General features: G+C 41.7%; 2 protein-coding genes across 4 annotated transcripts in view; one reads left to right on the top strand and one right to left on the bottom strand.

Annotated features, from left to right (window-relative positions):
• Positions 1 to 18,497, bottom strand: part of tedc2 (tubulin epsilon and delta complex 2) — a 278,694-nt gene that overhangs the window by 179,814 nt on the left and 80,383 nt on the right. The gene's annotated exons all lie outside the window — the stretch shown is intronic.
• On the top strand, positions 152 to 13,292 carry tfap4 (transcription factor AP-4 (activating enhancer binding protein 4)). Of its 3 annotated transcripts, none has more exons than XM_082530280.1 (7): positions 152 to 264; positions 6,623 to 6,788; positions 6,887 to 6,985; positions 7,102 to 7,272; positions 7,367 to 7,516; positions 10,995 to 11,162; positions 11,246 to 13,292. In XM_082530280.1, the coding sequence occupies exons 2-7, from the start codon at positions 6,714 to 6,716 to the stop codon at positions 11,402 to 11,404; spliced, it is 822 nt and encodes a 273-aa protein (XP_082386406.1). In that variant the 5' UTR covers positions 152 to 264; positions 6,623 to 6,713; the 3' UTR covers positions 11,405 to 13,292. The 3 variants fall into 3 exon arrangements, with proteins under 3 accessions (XP_082386406.1, XP_082386405.1, XP_082386407.1); XM_082530279.1 differs by lacking the exon at positions 152 to 264 and adding an exon at positions 3,057 to 3,577; XM_082530281.1 differs by lacking the exon at positions 152 to 264 and adding an exon at positions 3,786 to 4,535.

Consider the following 18,497-nt stretch of genomic DNA (forward strand, 5'->3'; position numbering starts at 1 on the left):
TCTCTCCTCCCTCTCCGCACTCGGGGAGACGCTGAGTGCTGATGGAAGTCTCCCCCACGACCGTCTGACGCGCACAGACAGCCGCCCGGAGCCCAGCCAGCCCGTCAGGACCAGCCCAGAGTCTGCCAGCTCAGCGCATGCTTACTGCTCCGCCCATCCACCATAGGCAGTCCCAGGCTCCTCTCCAAACTAACCCTCTCTCTCCGTGTCCTCACGGTCATCTCTCCGCCCCTGCTCCCCGCCAACAACAGGCCATCGCGCAGGGTGACACCTCTCTTGTTTACAGTTTAAAATGTTCTCTTCTTCTTCAGTTTTGTCTCTTTGCTCGTATTAGCCACTAACTCAGCCCCGACAGGCTGCTCCGAAAAGACGGAAAACGCCGTTACGTAATTTAAAAGTTCAGTCTCGAGAAGAGCAGGCGATCCTTCTGCAAGACAAACGCACATTTTCACCACACGAGCCAAAACATCCCGTACTTGGCTCGTACACTGCACTGTCGTTAGAAATGTCAGTAATTATAAGGATGCATTACTGTAGCGGTAATTAGACAAAGCTGGTTATAGCAAATGCAGTCTGTGAGGTAATTAACAGACAGATTATCCTTTTTAAAAGCTTAGCTGTGAGCACCATTTTTACCTTAAAGTGTTTATTTTTTTAATTTCATATTTTGATAATCAATGAATCAGTAAACAGAACAGGATTTGCTGCCCCCTCTCCCTTTTTTGTTGTTGGTACACTGTCGCCATAAGTTGTAAGAAAAACACATCAAACATATTTTAAACCTTTATTTGTTTATTTATTTACAAACTTTTCAGTTGCTGCATCTACAGTAGAAATTCACTACATTGCCTAGTTTGTCATATTTGGCTGAATCCTCATATAATTTGGTGCATTCTTCGGGACAAAAGAAAGAAGAAAACAAAACAAAAACAACCCCCTCTTGTTTTTGTCATTTGGATGGAAATTACACACCAATATTATGATTTGAGCACATAAACAGTGTGAAAATGTCACCAACTGAGCAATTTCACCTTCTGGAACAGTTCCCTGGGCCATTTACTCCTCTTTGAGGTTTCACATAACCCATTTGTTTCTCACAGTAATGGTAAGACTACAATTACACGGTTGAATTTGGGAAACAAAATGTCAGCGTGTTAGATTTTAAAATTTAAATGTCAAAAAAAGAGAAGTGATTGCTTGTCTTGTATTTTGTGGTATCAGCACGTTACAGACAAAGCCAGTGGCACCACAGTGATAGTGTGTGTGTTTGGAATGTAAATAAAGGGTAACCTGGAGTGATGTGGCCAATGCCGAGCTGTAAGTTACTGTAATATATTAGGATTAAAAGCCTTTTATTGTCATTATAAATGTATAAGTCAGATGCAAAGAAAAAATTAATATCATACAATAATTTGTACAGTAAATGTAAAAAAGTGGTACATAACAACATTACTAAATAACCAATGTAGATAAAAGGGATCTAAGAGGTAATGTGTCATTTCCAAGGTGCAAATATTTTGCTGTATATGTATCAGTGTGTACACCACTGTTTTCTGGTCTTATAGGCTTTTATATATGTTCTAACTTTTAAAGGAATTCACGTTTGTAAAATAACTAGCAGCACAGATACCAACTCAAACAGAAGTCTCTGTCATAATCAATGCAACTTTTTTTTCTAACTTTTTTTCCTGATAGGTTTCTGTCCGGCCCATCTTGTGCCATCTAATGTGTGAGGTGTGCAATATGGCAGTGACTCGCCCTGGGTTTTCCTTTTACAACCACCAGGGGGCGTAAAGTTACCGGGTGGAAGGTGAAATAGCCTCCGGAGCCTTACATTTACTGCGAGAAAGTAAAAAATAAAAACAGTAATCTAACACTTCTATTAAAAATAAATAAAATGAATAATAAATAAATAAATAATGGGACTGAATGGAGTATTTGTACCATCAGTGTTGTAAAACATTAAAACTCCATCTAGCCTATCTTCATGTTATTGGAAAGTAATAAGCGGGGGCCTAAATAATAATGTCTGTGGAGTTTAAATCGTCTGCTATATCTGGAGGCATTACGATCTGATTCGGGATTCATGAACAAATGAATATTCCAGATAATATAAAGATGATTCAATGATGATGATGATTCAATATTCAAAGATGAACAATGTAGGCTTTATGAATGAAAGGTAAAGAGCGGGTTTGTTTCTTGGAAGCATTTGTAATTTGGTGAAACGGTGCTAAGACGCACTTGTCCAGAAGAGGGCTGCTTTAAAAATCACTGCCACGGTTTCCAGCACTGATCTCCCACAGATGTATTCCTCTATTCTCCTGTAAACGCCCGACAGCGTGCAGCCGCACCTGTGGGTAATTACTAAAAATGCGCCATCGTGAAAAGATATAAAGCTGCTGCTGCTGCGGCTCAAAATTCCGGATCAAATCCACTGCTCCCGTCCTGTGACTTCACTCCATGCATGCGCCATATAGCCTCTGTTTAACAGATTAGATCAGGTTACTGTAATTTAGCCTCCCGTGCTTCCACTGTGGGTCTGTCACACCCAAAATGGTGAACAACATTAACATTCAGTGTGTGTGTGTGTGTGTGTCCCTAAAAGCCCTCCCCGGTGCGCTGTTGCTGTGCAGCGTTGCCAGCTCGTCAGCTGATCCCTCTTGTTCCCTTATCGCAGCTGTTGGATTGTCCACCCCTGTAGTAGTCCCGCTCTTTATTTGCTCATGAGCCCGAGCTGTCACGGTGCACTGACATTTGGGTTATAAAATAAGAATTTAAAATAATGTTGTTGTTGTTTTGTTTTTTAAGCCTATTTATGTTGAAATCATAGCCCCTCTCTACATAAAGTATATTTAAACCGATTCAAGCCATGTGACGGGAAACCATTAATGATTCAGCCCAGCTCTGTGACGGCAGATCTGATCACAGATCAGCTGTAAATGCCCCCCCCCAGGTTTAAACATTTCAAGCTCCCTCCGCGGCTCTCCACATGTGTCGGTGTATTTCTGCGCTAAATAGTCCTTTGTTTACGCGCAGTCCTCCCCCCCCTCTCTCTCTCTCTCTGCGGAAGGAGGCTTTTGGTAGTGCAGTGTGTGACTCCTACCAGCTGTTTCCCGCCTTGAAAGCCATCCGATCAGCTGCGCACACACACACAGACACACACACGGTCATGCAGAGGGAGAAAGCAAAGGGGAGGGAGAAAGAGAGAGAGAGGTAGAGCGCCACACACAACGAGGGAACCCCATCAGCTGGAAGTCGAGTAACATTACAACTCTCAGCAGCCTCAAAGTACTACATTACACGGACGAGGCATTCATATCTCCTCTGTGGATTTAACCCGCATCGGATCACGGGGGATTTTTACCCACTAACGTCATCATTTTTCCCTTTTTATACCACGGAGACTGTTTGCTGCTTTTCTTTTTTTCCCCTTAAAAAACTGCTGGTGGTGGGGAGGGGGGGCACCAAACTGGCGAGAGGCGAGCATGGAGTATTTCATGGTACCAACTCAGAAGGTGCCCTCCTTGCAACATTTCAGGAAAACGGAGAAAGAAGTGATTGGTGGTCTTTGTAGGTGTGTATGCCACGCGCGTTTCACCCGACATGCTGTGCCTGTTATTATTTTTATTGTTATTATTATTATTATCACCGTCATCATCACTATTATCACCATCAAGTCATCTGCTGAGAGCACCGCGCACTTAGCGATGTCGGTTTTGGGCAACACGCTTGGTCTGATGTGTTATTGTGTACACGACCCTCTCACGCGGAGCTGCGGGCATTAATTAACATCAAACGGCGAGATCAAGGGGCGACCGAGCACGCGGGGGGCTCCCGCTGTGTCCACGGCGTCCTCTGCGTGCTTTTATTTTGCATCTTTGACTGCGAAATCGATGTATTTTGTGGCTAACAAACATAAACCACGTGGTTCCGTGCACACCACGCTGCTACTCGCTCAGCGCATCCCCGACCTATTTGTGCTTAAATAATCCCTCACCCGTGGCCTATGTGTACTTAAATTTACACGAGAAAGGGAAAGTTGAGCTAGCGGGCGTCGCGGTGTGTGAAGGGGTCTATTTTCGCCTCGCACATTCGTGGGGGTTGACGATTTCGCTCGCAGGGAGCCGAAGTTTATTGTGGGTAGTGCGGCCATGCTTGTGGCTTGTGCAAAAAAGTGATGGAGGTGGGGGGAGTGGATGAGAGAGGGGGTGAGAGGGTCTGGCGTTTGTTTCCTGTTTATGGCGCCCTGTTTTCATTCACTCCAAACGTTAAAAAAGCACTGCTGTTGTCTTATTCGCCCCTGTTTTAGGCGGCGGTGGTTTAAATGGCGTTTCTGCGCTTCCCGTTGACGCTATCGAGCCGCCTCCACTGCGTCGTTTCATCCCGCACCTCTGCCATGCTGCCTGCCGCATTGTTGTAATGGCGGAGGACACGAAAGTCTGCTCGGAGCGCGAAGGTGGTGTCGGGCACTGTGAGGACGGAGGAAGTGTGTTTGGGGGACGTTAAAATACGTTTCCCGTTGGATTTGTTCGGTAAAAGGAGACATTTGGCTTTTCGCGGGGAGGCAGGAAAATTAAAAGTGGCGTTATTAATAAGGGGGTGTGTGTATGTCGCGGAAGGCCCGTCGATACGTCCGCAGCCCTGTTTGAAGAAGGAGGCGGAGGGATCTGCGACTGTTGCTCCTGCTGCTGGTAGTGACATGGGCAGTCTGGGAAATGTAGTCCGCTTTTCTGCGGGGAATTGGTGCACCGCAAGGAAAGCCGGAACTTTACCCAGACAAACTTTAAATGCTTTTACAATTTAAAATAAAGCGGAAATTGGCACATTTTTTCTTTAAACTTTGACTCCGTGAGCACACTCTAAAGTCCTTATCACTCAAATATAACTTAATAAAAACCAGAATGACTAAAATTTGTATCAGTTCTTGTTGTAAAGTCACATTTATTCAGCAATAAAATACACAGTTCGTTATTAATTAGCTTTTTTAAATCCCTGGATCTGTAAAATATAACAGTTTTTAAAAAAATGATGATCACTGTTATAGTTTTATTGTTACATTTTATCTGCACAACAGTTTTAAAACTCATGTCCAGGTTGTTATATTTGAGACATTTTGGCAGTCTTGCTGGAAAAGCAACTTGTGATTATTAATGTATTTGTAGAACTCGTAGAATTTGAAGACAAAGTTAGAAAGGCAAGGTTGAGATGGTTTGGGCATGTGCAGAGGAAGAATAGTGGATAGGTTGGAGATGAAAGATGGACCTCCCAGTTGAGCAGATTGCATACAGAGGGTTGGAGTGACAAGAGAGGTTGCTAAGGGTTGGATGTGATGGAGGCAATCGAAAAATGATGTTGAAGATATTTGTGGAACCATATTTCAATTTGATCAGTTTTAATCAGCCTGTTGGTTGAGCTTTGTTTAGTTTCTTGGGTAATAATTTAAGCCTAAACTCACTCTAATTCAGGCTCTAAAGTGGCCTGCGTTTGTAAAGTTCAGGCTCAGTTGGTCATGTTTTGGCAGTGGATCTGTTTGTTGGATGTGCTGCTGCAGTGCTACACGTGTGTGTGTGTGTGCGTGTCTGTGTATACACACATAGACACTGCTTTTCTAATCTGCGTCTGCACAATTGTTCCCAATGTTTGCACTAAGGCAGCTGAGTCAGTACAGATAAGAGCTTGGTTTCAGAGAGGGTCCCATAGATAGTGTTTGATACTGAGGATGTTAGAGGAAATTCACTTAGAATTCCCCCTCAAACTGAATTTAACCATGTGGAATGCACTGATTCACAGTTTAAATATTGGAATGTTCATAATAAACTATATGCTGCTGCAACATTGACATATCTTCTAACACGTGCTAACAATTCAAATAAACAGAACTTGTGATCTTTCATAGGTTTGTAACAATTTCAGTTATTAGCAATGATACATGTAGTTGCTAGTGAGCTGAAAGGACAAAGCCGCTGTAAATACCTGTGTAATCACAGGAACGGGCCAGTCATTTCTGCTCTTTGGTGGTGATATAAATACACACTTTAAAGAGTCAGCTCACATAAAAACAAAACAAACAAAAAAACAGTTGATGTCAAGGGGAGCAAATGCTGTCAGCTTTTTGCTTTTCCTCCTGTGTCCAGATAATTTCTTATGTAATGCAGTTCTGGTATATGTAAACTTAACTCAGCTGCAGGTTTACTGCATTGGTGAAGAGTGGAGCAAACTGTGCCTTGGCATAAACTGTTTTTATTGGAACTATTTCTTGGGTATAAAGTAGTTCCAACAAAAACCATCAGGAGAGGCTTGCCTGTGCTTGCAATTAGTTTACTAACTTGACCACTAATAATTTCCCCACACTAAACCTTGAGATGTTTTTGAAGTGAAATGAAGGAAAGTGCTAACGGAAGTACGAGAAGAAAGAGCAAATTGAGGAAATCTGGGCTGACCAAAAAAAAAAAGATTTGATTAGCATTCGCAGCAACAAGTTTACTTGTGGCCACTGAGTGTGCCATCAGCACCATATTAGTAAATGTTTTTTGTTTTAACACAGATTGGTTTATTTTTAAGTCTTCTTAAACTGTACATTTTCCCTAATAGCTTTCCTGCCTCTCCCTTCTTCCCCTAGCCTGGCCAACATTCCTCTGACCCCAGAAACAGCCCGGGACCAAGAGAGGCGAATCCGTAGAGAGATCGCCAACAGCAACGAGCGTCGGCGTATGCAGAGCATCAATGCTGGATTCCAGTCACTTAAAACACTCATCCCACACAGCGATGGAGAGAAACTCAGCAAGGTGGGTCATAAACAGTGATTTAAATTAGATGATGAGTTAGCTGGAGCTGGAAGGGTCTGAACTTGCTTTCATAACCAAACTGTAATGTTGTTTTTCAGGCTGCCATCCTGCAACAGACGGCAGAGTACATTTTTACTTTGGAGCAGGAGAAGACACGTTTATTGCAGCAGAACAGTCAGCTCAAACGAATCATACAGGTAAACCAGTGCGCTGCCCATGCAGACTGTTTGCAAAGGAGTTAGCTGTCTTTTCACTATCATCAATCTTAGCATTCATCTAAAGCACATCTCACATTTCTGTTTGCGCTCTCTAGGAGTTAAGTGGTTCCTCCCCCAAGAGGAGGCGTGCAGAGGAGAAAGATGAAGGGATTGGCTCACCAGACATCCTGGAGGAGGAGAAAACCGAGGACTTAAGAAGGGAGATGATCGAGTTGAGACAGCAGCTGGAGAAAGAACGTTCAGCCAGGATGAATCTAGAAGAACAGGTGACGACAATAACGCAGTTTCAAGAGTTTGAAATTCCACCGACTGCTGTGGTTTGAACTTTTCAGAAATATTATCCTATTTTTTGCATCTTAGATGCGGTCCATGGATGCCCAGTTGTACCCAGAGAAGCTGAAGGCAATCACCCAGCAGTTCCAGGAGCAGCAGGCCCAACCGCAGAGCCTTGTCCGTCTGCAGCAGCACAAACAGCTGGAGAGGGACCTCACTCCAGCCCACAGCCCACAGGTTGAAACATCTGCATATCACTGACTGATATACTTTAAAGATGTATGCTTTTTACTGATATAGAAAAATCCCCTCTGTTTCAGTGTTTCAATAAAACCTAATGAATTTAAACCGTTTTTGACACAGAGGATTAGTAAATCAAATCAAGAGTAAAAATCTGGCCTTTTAGACAAATTTTTAGCTTTGAGGTAAATATTTTTGGATTTGTCGATGGAATGATAGGATAAAAAATTTAGACCTTTTGTCGTCATTGTTCAGCTCAGCGTTTCCTTTCCCCCTCTGTTCATCCTTTTAACATATACAGAGGCCATGTGCAGCAAGCTCTTGAATTTGACACACAAAAAAGTGTTTATTTTTGGCTCATTAGCCTAAACTCATCAGCTGGCAGGCACCAGATTTCCCCCCCTTCCCCCTCCCTAGCATGTAAATTTTTTATGGACTTTGAGTCAATTATGTCAAAGTGTGTTGCGTTTTCTAAAAATACACACACACACACACACACACACACACACACACACACACACACACACACATATACGCAGCTAGACTAGTCTCAGAGTCTACCATAGATTTCACAAAGACATGTGGACAAGGACATGACAGTCCTGTCCATGTCTACAGTTAGAGCTGTCAGCAGCTCAGACAGATTTACAGTGTGTTAAATGAGCCGCTCACACGTCTTTCTGCCGGTGCCGTCTCCAGCCCTGATAGCTGCAGCGTCCTGTTACTGCAGGCTTACCCTAACTGAACATGATGCCAAATCAATCATCGCCTGATGTCTGCCCTATCCGCTCCTTGTGGCAGCTGGGCTTTTGCAGTAAAAGATGATTGACGCCCTTTACATTAGTCATATGACACTTTGTGACTCCATAAGCAGAGCTGTGTAATGTAACCTCAAGTCAATATCAGTATGAATTTGCAGAATTGCAGCAACACTGAATTACCCGGGGGGGGGGGAAGCTAATTCAGGTGTGATTTACTGTATTGTTACCATCATGACTACTGAACAGTCTAGGACTGCATTGCATGACTCATTTTAATATTGCATTTTAACTTGTTATCATGTTAACATCTCAAAAAAAATTGTGATAGGGTCATGTTTAGCACTATGCAGCATCTTCTCTTTTTTTAACAGTCCATAAACATCTGGGAACTGAGGTGATCAGGGGCTAGACTTCTGGGAAAGAATGTTGTCCTATTTTTGTTTGATATAAGAATTTAGCTGCTCAGTAGTCCTATCTCTTCTTTGTCATAGTTTTCATTTCATAATGTCAATTGAGCTCAATTTAGGGTTTTTATATAAAGCACTAAATCACAACAGTCCCCACAAGTCACTTTATACTGTAGGGTAAAGACTCTATAGTATTCGAAAGAAACAATCAAACATACCTCTATGAGCAAGCTCCAAGAAGTTGAACTTAATTCTTCTCAGTATTAATTTTATGTTTTTATAAAATGCTGCAGGCAAGCGTAGATGTTAGGTGATTGAAATGTGAACTATGCGCCAACTTCATCACTACTTGATCAACAAAAAACAAGTGTAAACAATCTGCATTACTTTTGCAAAACACTTGTCACTTGTCTCCTTATGTGTGGAAAGTTCTCACCTGCAAGAGAAGAATACAAATCCAGCAGTGATACTGAGTTGAAGCGCTCTGCCAGTAGTGAATTAGACTGCAGGTCAATGAGTTCAAGCTCAACATCACTGGATCCATTATTCAAACTGCAAGTGAAGGGAGCTGAAATCATGTGCATTTCACTCTCAAGTGTTTTGAAGTCTTCAAATCACCTTGAAAACTCATTATGCAGGGCTCCTAACATGGACAAGTACCAGCTGAGGGGATCAGCTGATGGTATGGCTTCTTTCACTGTTGACATGTAAGTGAGAATGGTGTTCCCAAATCGGCTTGAAAGAAACTGCAACTTTCTTATGAAACCTTTTTATGAAGCTTTACATTTCATGTGCAAATTGGCCCTGTCTTGCAGTTTGGTATTTAGTTCATTCATTAGTGCAGTCATATAAATAACAAATGTAAGACTGTATTCCGTTCTCCTGAAGAGCGCTCTGAATTATCCTTGCCTTTCTTCACATAAAACTCTTAAATTTTTACTCTCAAGTGCGACACTCTTACCCAAGCTGAGCCACCTGACAGCTGTGTGGTAGCCTATGTCACCATTTTCAGTCTCGCGTCCCTCCAAAAGTCTAACAAACGGTGCTCTTGCCCACATCAAGTTAAATATTTCAACAATGATATGGTTAATTTTTAGCACCTACTTACACAACACCTCCTGGTGTATAATACAATGCAGAGATACCTATTTCAGTTCTGGGATCATTTCAGTCCCTTTTTCTTGCATCCACTTCAGAAGGCTGACATTTTCCCTGTCAGATTAGATTTTTTTTACTCGGGGTATGCTAGCACAGCACAGTCCACAAAACACTCTTTTATAAACTCCCCAAGAGAAATTGGCTTAATGTTTTTTTTATGATTTGATGAGACTCTTCCATCCCTAGATCTGTAAAGCCTGGTAAAAGGTCTTTGTCGTTTTGTAGCTTTTTTTTTTTAGCAAAGGTTCAACTGTCTGTTCCCACTCTGCATAGGTTCTTGTATTTCTCTAATGAAGAGCTAAAAAATTTCAAAGTTTTTCTAACTTTTAATTGAGCTTTGGCCGAAAGAGGACTGCAGTCTTTCACTATTATGTTCACATGTGCCTCTTTTTTGAGTGAATGAGCTTCAACATGCATTTCTGGTTAGCATCGTAAACCGTTCACAGACAGTGATTTCTGGAAGTGTTTCTGACCCCATGCAGTGATTTCCATGACAAAATCACATCTGTTTTTAATGCACTGCTGCCCAGGAGCCTGAATATTACAAGTGTTCAGTATTGATTTTTGGGCTTGTCTTCTTTGCGCACAGAGATTTCTCCAGAATCTCAGAATCTTTTGATCATATTTTGTACTGTAGATGATGAAATATTCAAAGTCTTTTTCAGTTTAACATTGAGGAACATTTTTTTGATGATTTTGCAGTTTTCTGCAGATTGGTGATCCTCTGCAAAGACTCTGACCCTCTAACATGCTCTTTAATATACTCAGTCATACTACTGACCTGCTGCAAATGAACCTAATTATTTTAAAATGCTCCTCCAAGTTTTCTTTTTTATAAAACCACTTACTTTTATTATTGCTCCTGTCCCAACTTTTTTGAGGTAGTTTTTGCCATGAAAATCAAAATGACCTTAATTGTCTCAGTTTATTAAACAACTGATATGATATATTCTCTTCTCCTTTGCATTTTACACAGGATCCTAACTTATTTGGAGTTGGGGTTGTATTTTTGTATTACTGCTAACGTTATTTACAAATTTAATATATGTTAATAGTAAACGGTGCAGGTTAAAAATGTGCCTTCAGTGCACTGAGGTTGCAGAAGTGATGACATGAGAATAATAAACGGTGATTGCACCTTTCTACCAGGTGTTGGCCCCTGCTACTCCCCCAGCCCCTACACACCACGCTACAGTCATTGTTCCTGCACCTGTCCAGACTCCTCAGTCCCACCATGTTACTGTGGTAGCCATGGGCCCAGCATCAGTTATCAACACAGTTTCCACATCTCGACAGAACCTGGATACCATCGTTCAGGTAAGGCACAAAATCCTGCCTCATATCCCACCACTAGAGGGGGGTGTTGTCGCTGACATCTGTTGCCTCTGTGTTTCCCTCAGGCAATCCAGCACATCGAGGGCACCCAGGGGAAGGGTGGCGCCGGGGAGGAAGAGCAGAGGAGGGCGGTCATCGTCACTTCAGGACGTGTCCTCTCTGACGCGGCAGGCTCAGACACAGCCTCAAACAGCGACGGGCCGGACGACTGTTCACTGCCTTGAGTTCATCCCTGACGTCTTACGTACCATACACTCACATGCACGCACACACCTACACACAAGCCCCAAGCGGAGCAGGGCTACAGGAGCCTACAAACTCACAGCGCTGTTGTTCGGTGGAAAAGTCTGCTAGTTAGATTGAAGCACTTGTTTTGTTTTCTTAATCAATACACGTCATGTTGTACCGTGATAGGCAGCCCTTATGGTTTACACTTAGACACTCACACATGCAGCCTCTTCTGTTTTTTTTCCTTTCCTCTGCTTATGTCTAGCGCCGATCCTTCATTCACTCACTTACACAAGCTTTCTTCGTTAAACTATAGAAAGACAAATAGAGCGACTACTTCACTGACTATAAATGCTCTGTTTTACTGGATACTAGAACTTTCGAATGTCAACTAAACATTTCCATTAACTACCAGGACTGTTATCTCTCTGTGCGCCCCTGAAGTCGAAAAAGGAGACAAAGTCAATGAAGAGCCCATTGGTGTGGCGTCAAAACCCCCGCACCAGAGCAATTTTTTTTCCCGCCCCTAAGCTGAACATCCTTTAAACCTTCCTCGGTTCCCGATCCAACTGAGCTGTATGGAGAGACACTGTGAGGAAAAAAAAGACTGTCCTAAAGTTCCACCTTTTAGGCTTTGTGTTGAGAGAATGTGTTATTTTACTTTTGTGAAGTCGACATTTTCATGCTGTGTTTTTCTTAAGAGTCCTCTAACAACAGGTTGATGAGAATTTCAAAGCTGTTTTTCATGGCTGACTGGTGCTCACAGGAAATGAAGCGAAGCTCGAAAAGAGAGTGCACTTACTGGTTCAAAACGCTATTTTATTTTTCTTCTCATGTTGTTTGTTTGTTGCCATTTTTGCTGGGCTGGGATCCCAGTAAACCCACATATCTTGACCCACATGACTTATTCTGTTTACTCGTGGTCTGACCAAAAAAAAAGTTTTTAAATTTCTTTTTTTAAATTTCACATTTCCTGACATCTTCCCTTTCTGAGTTTAAAAACACATGGCTTTTAAAATAAGCTACTCTTTGGGCCCCTGTCGAGTAACTGTCACATATGTGTCTCTTTTAGTGTTTTGAATCAGCGAGGCTTAGCGGTGCTCCGGACTCTGGTAGTCTGCAGCAGACCCGCTTTTGCCTTGAAATTCTTGCACGTGCAAATATAACTTGAATACAATCACTTGTTTGCTCGATCTTAAGAGCTTGTTCTATTTAGCCCCTTCCAGTGTAGTTTGCTTGTTTGTTTTTTTGTTTGTTTGTTTTGGGATATGTATCAAAGCAGAATATGCTTAAAATATGAGGAAAATGCCCAGTCTATATGCATTTCTTTATATTGAATATTTATCCTTTAGTGCGTTTTCTGTAAAATGTACCATGTTTTTTTGTTTTTTTTTTGTTTTGTTTTGTTTTTTTTTTTGTACACATTTCTGCTTACATTTTTATTTGTTCTGTTGCCGGGAACTCTTGGTTGACGGACAGATTGACAAAGACATGTAGCGGAGAGAGGCTGCAGCATGCCTTACTAATAGCAGGTGCAGGGAGGCACTGTGAAGCCAGCCTTAACACAGCCCTGGGGTTGAGGGAAGTTTTATTTTTTTATTATTATTATTTTTTCTCTTACCTGCGTCATTTGGTAGCCGCTGGAACCCCTTTTTGTTTCGAGCTATCAGATCAATCCAGCTGGTTTGTGTTGGAATACTGTATATTCCCAGTCATACTTTGTTTTTATTTTACTATGCTTTTTTAAAAACAGGTTGCATTCATATGGTCCTGAAAGAGTATTCAAAATGCGATTTCTGGTTACTAGTAGATTTTATTATATTTTAGCCCCTTAAAGCCAGTTGATTGGCAAAAATATATATACACACAAATATATATATATATATATATATATATATATATATATATATATATATATATATATAGCCACAAAGAGACGTCAGCATTCCATAAATGTCCTTTAACAGTTCATTTTTCAGAAGATTAGTTGCATCTTTGACGCATCCCTCCTCACCCCTTGCGTCAGTGCATAGATGGAGCTTCGAACCGCTGCACAGATAAATCGCGGAATTGCCCTTTAAAGAAAAAACTATTGATGTCAGCTGCACTGCAATAAGCAGAATTAAATGATGGGTTGTTTGCGAGTGCTTCTCTTGATAGGAAAGGGGATTCCTGGATATGGAAAAAGTTTGCATGCTCTTCTGTTTGTGGAGCTTGCTTTCCTTATTTTTTGCCGTCTGTTTGCATTTGATCACTTTCCCCTAAATCCCAGACATTGTTTATTTCCATCTACGTTTTACGCTCTGGGTCGAGTGTTAGGAAGCATACGCGGACATATCAGGTGGTCGGAGAAGTGGGGTTGGCTTTGAGGGGGTTCCACTAAATAGGGTCAAGATTACAAAGCACTTACTGTACTATATAGGAGTTTGCTTCTTTCTTGTTTTTTGTTTGTTTGTTTTTTTTTATATGAAGGAGCATCTCCTCATTTGAAGCTCTTGAAGTTGAGTAAAAACCGCACAGCTGTGTATCCCCCCTTTCCCTCCATGTCCAGTCCTCCTACATCTTGTCCTGTCACATTCTTTTGCAGTTTTTATGCTGTCTTTGTTTATCTGTTGACAAGTCTGAGCTCTCTTCTCATTTTTCCGCTTGTTCTCCTTCCTCTACCCATTTTTTTTATTTTTTATTTTTTTTGTTAGACCCATCAATGGATATGGTCATCAAGAAGCTATTTTTTTTTTTTTTTTTTTTTTAAAGAGAAACGTTTTGGGGATAAAGAGGCTCGTGCCTTTGTAAAGACAGAATAATAAAGTTTGTACTTTGTTTTGTAAACACTGGGCTTTCTGTGTGTCTTTTCTGTTTCTCTGGTAACAGTTATTCTAACACAAATAGTGACATAACCAGCTGAATTTGATTCATTTCCAGTTCTGTTTGGCTGTTACTCAAGCAGTCGAGTTGATGCACAAGTGTCTGTTCCTGATTGGTGGATGGGCTGTTCAAGCCTCCCTCCCTCCCCTGCTCAGTTGCTCATGGCTAAATTAAGACTGACCACCTTCTCTGTAACAGTTAAAATTTACACCAGGGACGGTAGACTGCATCTCCCGTTGTCATCCTGTCTCTTGCCTCTTGTTCACACGCTCGCACATCTTGTAGAGATACTGCTGGTTTTGGTGTCTGGGGTCAGCTGTTCGTGTCATATCAGGATGTTCTCAGTCATTTAGTTAATAACCAAAATCAGGAACGTCTACAACAAAAGTTGAATGTGGTATTTATTTCAAATGTCATTGACACGTTGAGAGCATGGGTACACCCTAGATCAGGGGTGTCAAACATAAGGCCTGGGGGCCAGAATCAGTCCGGCAAAGTCTCCAATTCAGCCCCACCTGCTGTGGAAAATGTGACGGGCATAAATTTTGCTGTTTTCTGTGGTCCCCTGCTCACCCACTGAGCCTAACTGACACCCATATTAAGAAACAGAAGACTTGGATTAGGTGACTCTTTCTCACTTATTGTTTAGATATGAAAGTTGCTGTATAATTTCTCATATTATAAAGTCTGTAAATGTCCTCATACTCTCCTCCTGTGCCTCAGGTCACCAGCTAGACTTCCTCAGACTCCTCTGATGGCATCATCATCCTCCCAGATTGCTTTGACAAGCTGGTTTCGGCCAAGCCAAAAGTAAAACAGGAGGAAGAGGAGGGTTTCCAGCACGAACTTGTGCAGGGATGCCCTCCGAGAGAGAGGCAAGAGTTGACAGAGGTGGTTCACCGGCAAACACTGGGCCTCCACCCATCACTCGAATCAACACCACCATGGACCAGGTGCTGTGTGCCTCACAATCTGTGGATGATGTGACGTTGTTCTCCCTGGGAATCAGGGCTCCTATTTTCTGTACCCCAGCTTCTCCCATCAGCCTCCTTTAATCACCAAAAAGTCCAAAGGGAGAAGCTTTATAAATGAGCTTAGGTTATAAATGCTTTGGTGTGAGAAATTAGTGCAATCTGTTACCAAGCAAATACAGCGTCAGTATCTGCGATACTAAGTACCGGTACTTTTCACTAATACAGACACTTTATGTAAGGGAGAGCGACGTGCTCAATCTGCATACTTTTTAATCACGACTAAAGATGCAATTTTTATGATTGTGAATTAGTTAACACAACAAAACACACCTTCCACAGTTTTTCTAATGGAGTATAAAACTGAAAATTAAAACTGCTTAAGGGCTAAAAATGTTCTGAAAAGCCAGCACACATGTATCATGGTGTTATAAAGCTATCTGGATACTTTGGGGGGTTACGGGGTCAAAGCCCAGTAAAAAGAACAAGAAGCGCATATTTAAGATTTCTTGCATACTGTTATTTCAGACATTGAGATGTGGAATGTGCACAAAACTGTCCAAACAGATCACCTTTCAGATGCAGGCAGGGTTTTCTTTACTGCTTTTCAGGTGACACCTGCACGGCAGTTCGAGGGTTTTAGAGACAAGTTGTGTTTTTTGTGGTTTTAGAGCAGTTAGAATGGAAAACATCCGCGCCACCTATCATCATCTTTGCCAACCTGCATTTCTACTCATTCTGATTTAACCGTCAACTGCAAGCTAGAAAATGTCTTCAAACTGTTACTTAAATGACTTATTTAGGGTGAGAAGAAATAAAAGCATAAGGAATGAATAAAGGAGGAGTCGAGAGCATGGGTAGAGGAGGGAGAGGTAAAAATTAAAGAGTTGGACAAAAGATGAAGGAGGAGAAGGCTACACTTGTCCAAGCTTAACTTCTTTTAGGAAAAACTTGAAACGCGCTTTTTCTCTTCAGAGTTCCTGCAGAATTTATCCCATGCTTGAAGGTTTTTCATCTCAGCGATCATATCTGAATTCTGATCAAGTATCTTACACCGTCTTCTACTGCTCTTCATATTTCTCTTTCTGTAATTTCTTTGTCTTCATTCACGTTTTTGTTCATTTCTTCTTCCATGTCTTTTGGTTTCCATCTGTCGTTGCTTCTCCTCCTCCGTTTCAGTGTTTTCTCTTCTGTACTCTGTTTTATACTCCTTGCAAATGCACATTTTTGCTCACCATTTCGTGGATACTACACTACATCACTTTGCATACTTTCTCCAAGTTTTACTTCTTTTCCTCAATTTCAATATTTCAAAATATAAAATACTTGCAGTGCCCCATATTTTGTCTCAAAGTCTTGGAGAATATGCTGCAACCCTAAAGTCAAAGTCCTGTGCTATTGCATATGTGCATAGTGGTTTGAAAATTTTTCAGCCTTTCGCTTGCAAAGCAATCAGGAAAACAAAACAAGAGCACATGCAGTAGTTTTACTCACAAGCCCTTGAGTAGCCAGTGGCAAAGCTGGACAATGTGCTAGTGAAGGAAACAATGAAGGAGTGCTGCAGCAGCTGGCAGCAACCAAAAACCCTCTTGAGAGATGTCAAGAGACATCTGCAGACATCTGGGTTCCTCTATGCTCCATCAAAAACTCCAAGGACAGCCCCCTGGTCAATAACTTTAGCCAGCGTACACAAATATCTCTCAGTCCACTCACATTATGAAGCCCGTTAAAAAACACTAGAACCACCAAAGTGGGTCATTTTGGCCCTTTTGCATTTTAAAAATCACATAACTCTGTTAAAATTTAAAAAAATTGTCTTTTCCTAAAAATCGGATCACAGTATTCATCAAATAGTGAATCTTGGGGTGTGTGGGATTGAAAAGCCCATTGTTCATCAGTGCTGTTGGTTTCAGTCATTGTGCAAATGTACTGTTTATAAGTTTGGGGAAACCTGCAGTCAGCTGAGACTGAAGAAGTCACCTGGATGAGTGATGAAATGTTTCCAGATTAACAGAATCAACTTTTTGGGAAACCATAGCCCCCAACTACTCCCCAGCACCAGTGAACTATCTGAGGATTAATGCTGTTTTCCGCTCTAAAATGAACACGCTGTAATGTTTGGACATGCTTCCCGAGTCATTTGGAAAAGGCATGCTTGGGTAAGAAACTTCTGCCATATTTGGGGATTAATTTACAGTGGAGATGTTGATTCCTGAGGAATTGTGAGATTATGTTCGCCACACTACATCTGCCTGAGTGTGATAAAGCAGTAATCCGCCCAGCCTTTAGCTGTGCCAGGGATTCAAGTCTGACTCAGGGGTCCTCATGCTTCCGACATACCCTCTCTGCAGCTCTCTCATCCCCTCACACTCTCTTTTGGTGATTACTTTAACCAATACGGCAGCCAAGTAAGTCTTCCTTACCAGAGTAAGAGTCTGACAGTTCCCTTCAATGCTTCAGTGCAGCACATTTAAGCCTACTAAATCTAGAAATTCATGGAGATGGGTTAGTAAAGCTGTTACAGTCATTATTTTCTTTTGTTTCAAATTTGATAATGCTTTAGTTAAATAAGAGGAAGACAGTCTCTTTAGACACAGCTGTACTATTCATTCAAATTGCAGCAAATACTCCAGCTCTTGGCTGACACAGCTTTGTTATTTGGTTTAGACAAGCAAACTGCAGTTCCTTAATTAGTGAACTTCCTGGGAGAGGTGCTAGTCTCGTAATTATGGTGTTTTGGTCGGATCATAGCAGAGCAGCACCTATATTTTTTCCCTGTTTGCAGCTTTTGTGCTGAGCAATGCTAACTAACTAACAGATAAGAGATTCCTGTTGCTCTATTAATCAAGTACTCACCAAGAAAAGGAATGCATAGGTCCCAGTTTGAGCTACTTCAATGCATTTGGCATTTATCCACTATGAGAATAATTTAAAAAAAAGAAGAATTATATTACTTAATATCTGTGAAAATCTTATTCACATAAAAAATGTGGCTATTTCAAGTCTCTGGCATTAATTATGTGATATATATTGTTAGTGAGGAGTTGAGTGAATTTGCTATGGAGGATAGAGCCAACTCTTGTGCACTTATGACGAGGCCTGAACTGCAGCCTCCCGCTAAAAAGAAGAAGAAAGAGTCAGCTGCTTGCACATGTAGAGTCCCTGTGGCACGATAGACTCCTGTAACACCTCGAGCACACACAGATCTCAGCCCCTCCACCAGCTGGCCATCTCTGTATCCCACCTCTTCTCT

This window comes from Aulonocara stuartgranti (assembly GCF_965226115.1).
Source record: "Aulonocara stuartgranti genome assembly, chromosome: 4".
NCBI classification, from domain to species: Eukaryota; Metazoa; Chordata; class Actinopteri; order Cichliformes; family Cichlidae; genus Aulonocara; species Aulonocara stuartgranti.

Bases quoted from the DNA above. Each gene is read 5' to 3' on its own strand.
- tfap4 (XM_082530279.1), top strand. From the start codon at position 3,489: ATGGAGTATTTCATGGTACCAACTCAGAAGGTGCCCTCCTTGCAACAT. The intron at 6,789-6,886 runs GTGGGTCATAAA...GTTGTTTTTCAG, and splicing joins ATGGAGAGAAACTCAGCAAG to GCTGCCATCCTGCAACAGAC. The intron at 6,986-7,101 runs GTAAACCAGTGC...TGCGCTCTCTAG, and splicing joins AGCTCAAACGAATCATACAG to GAGTTAAGTGGTTCCTCCCC.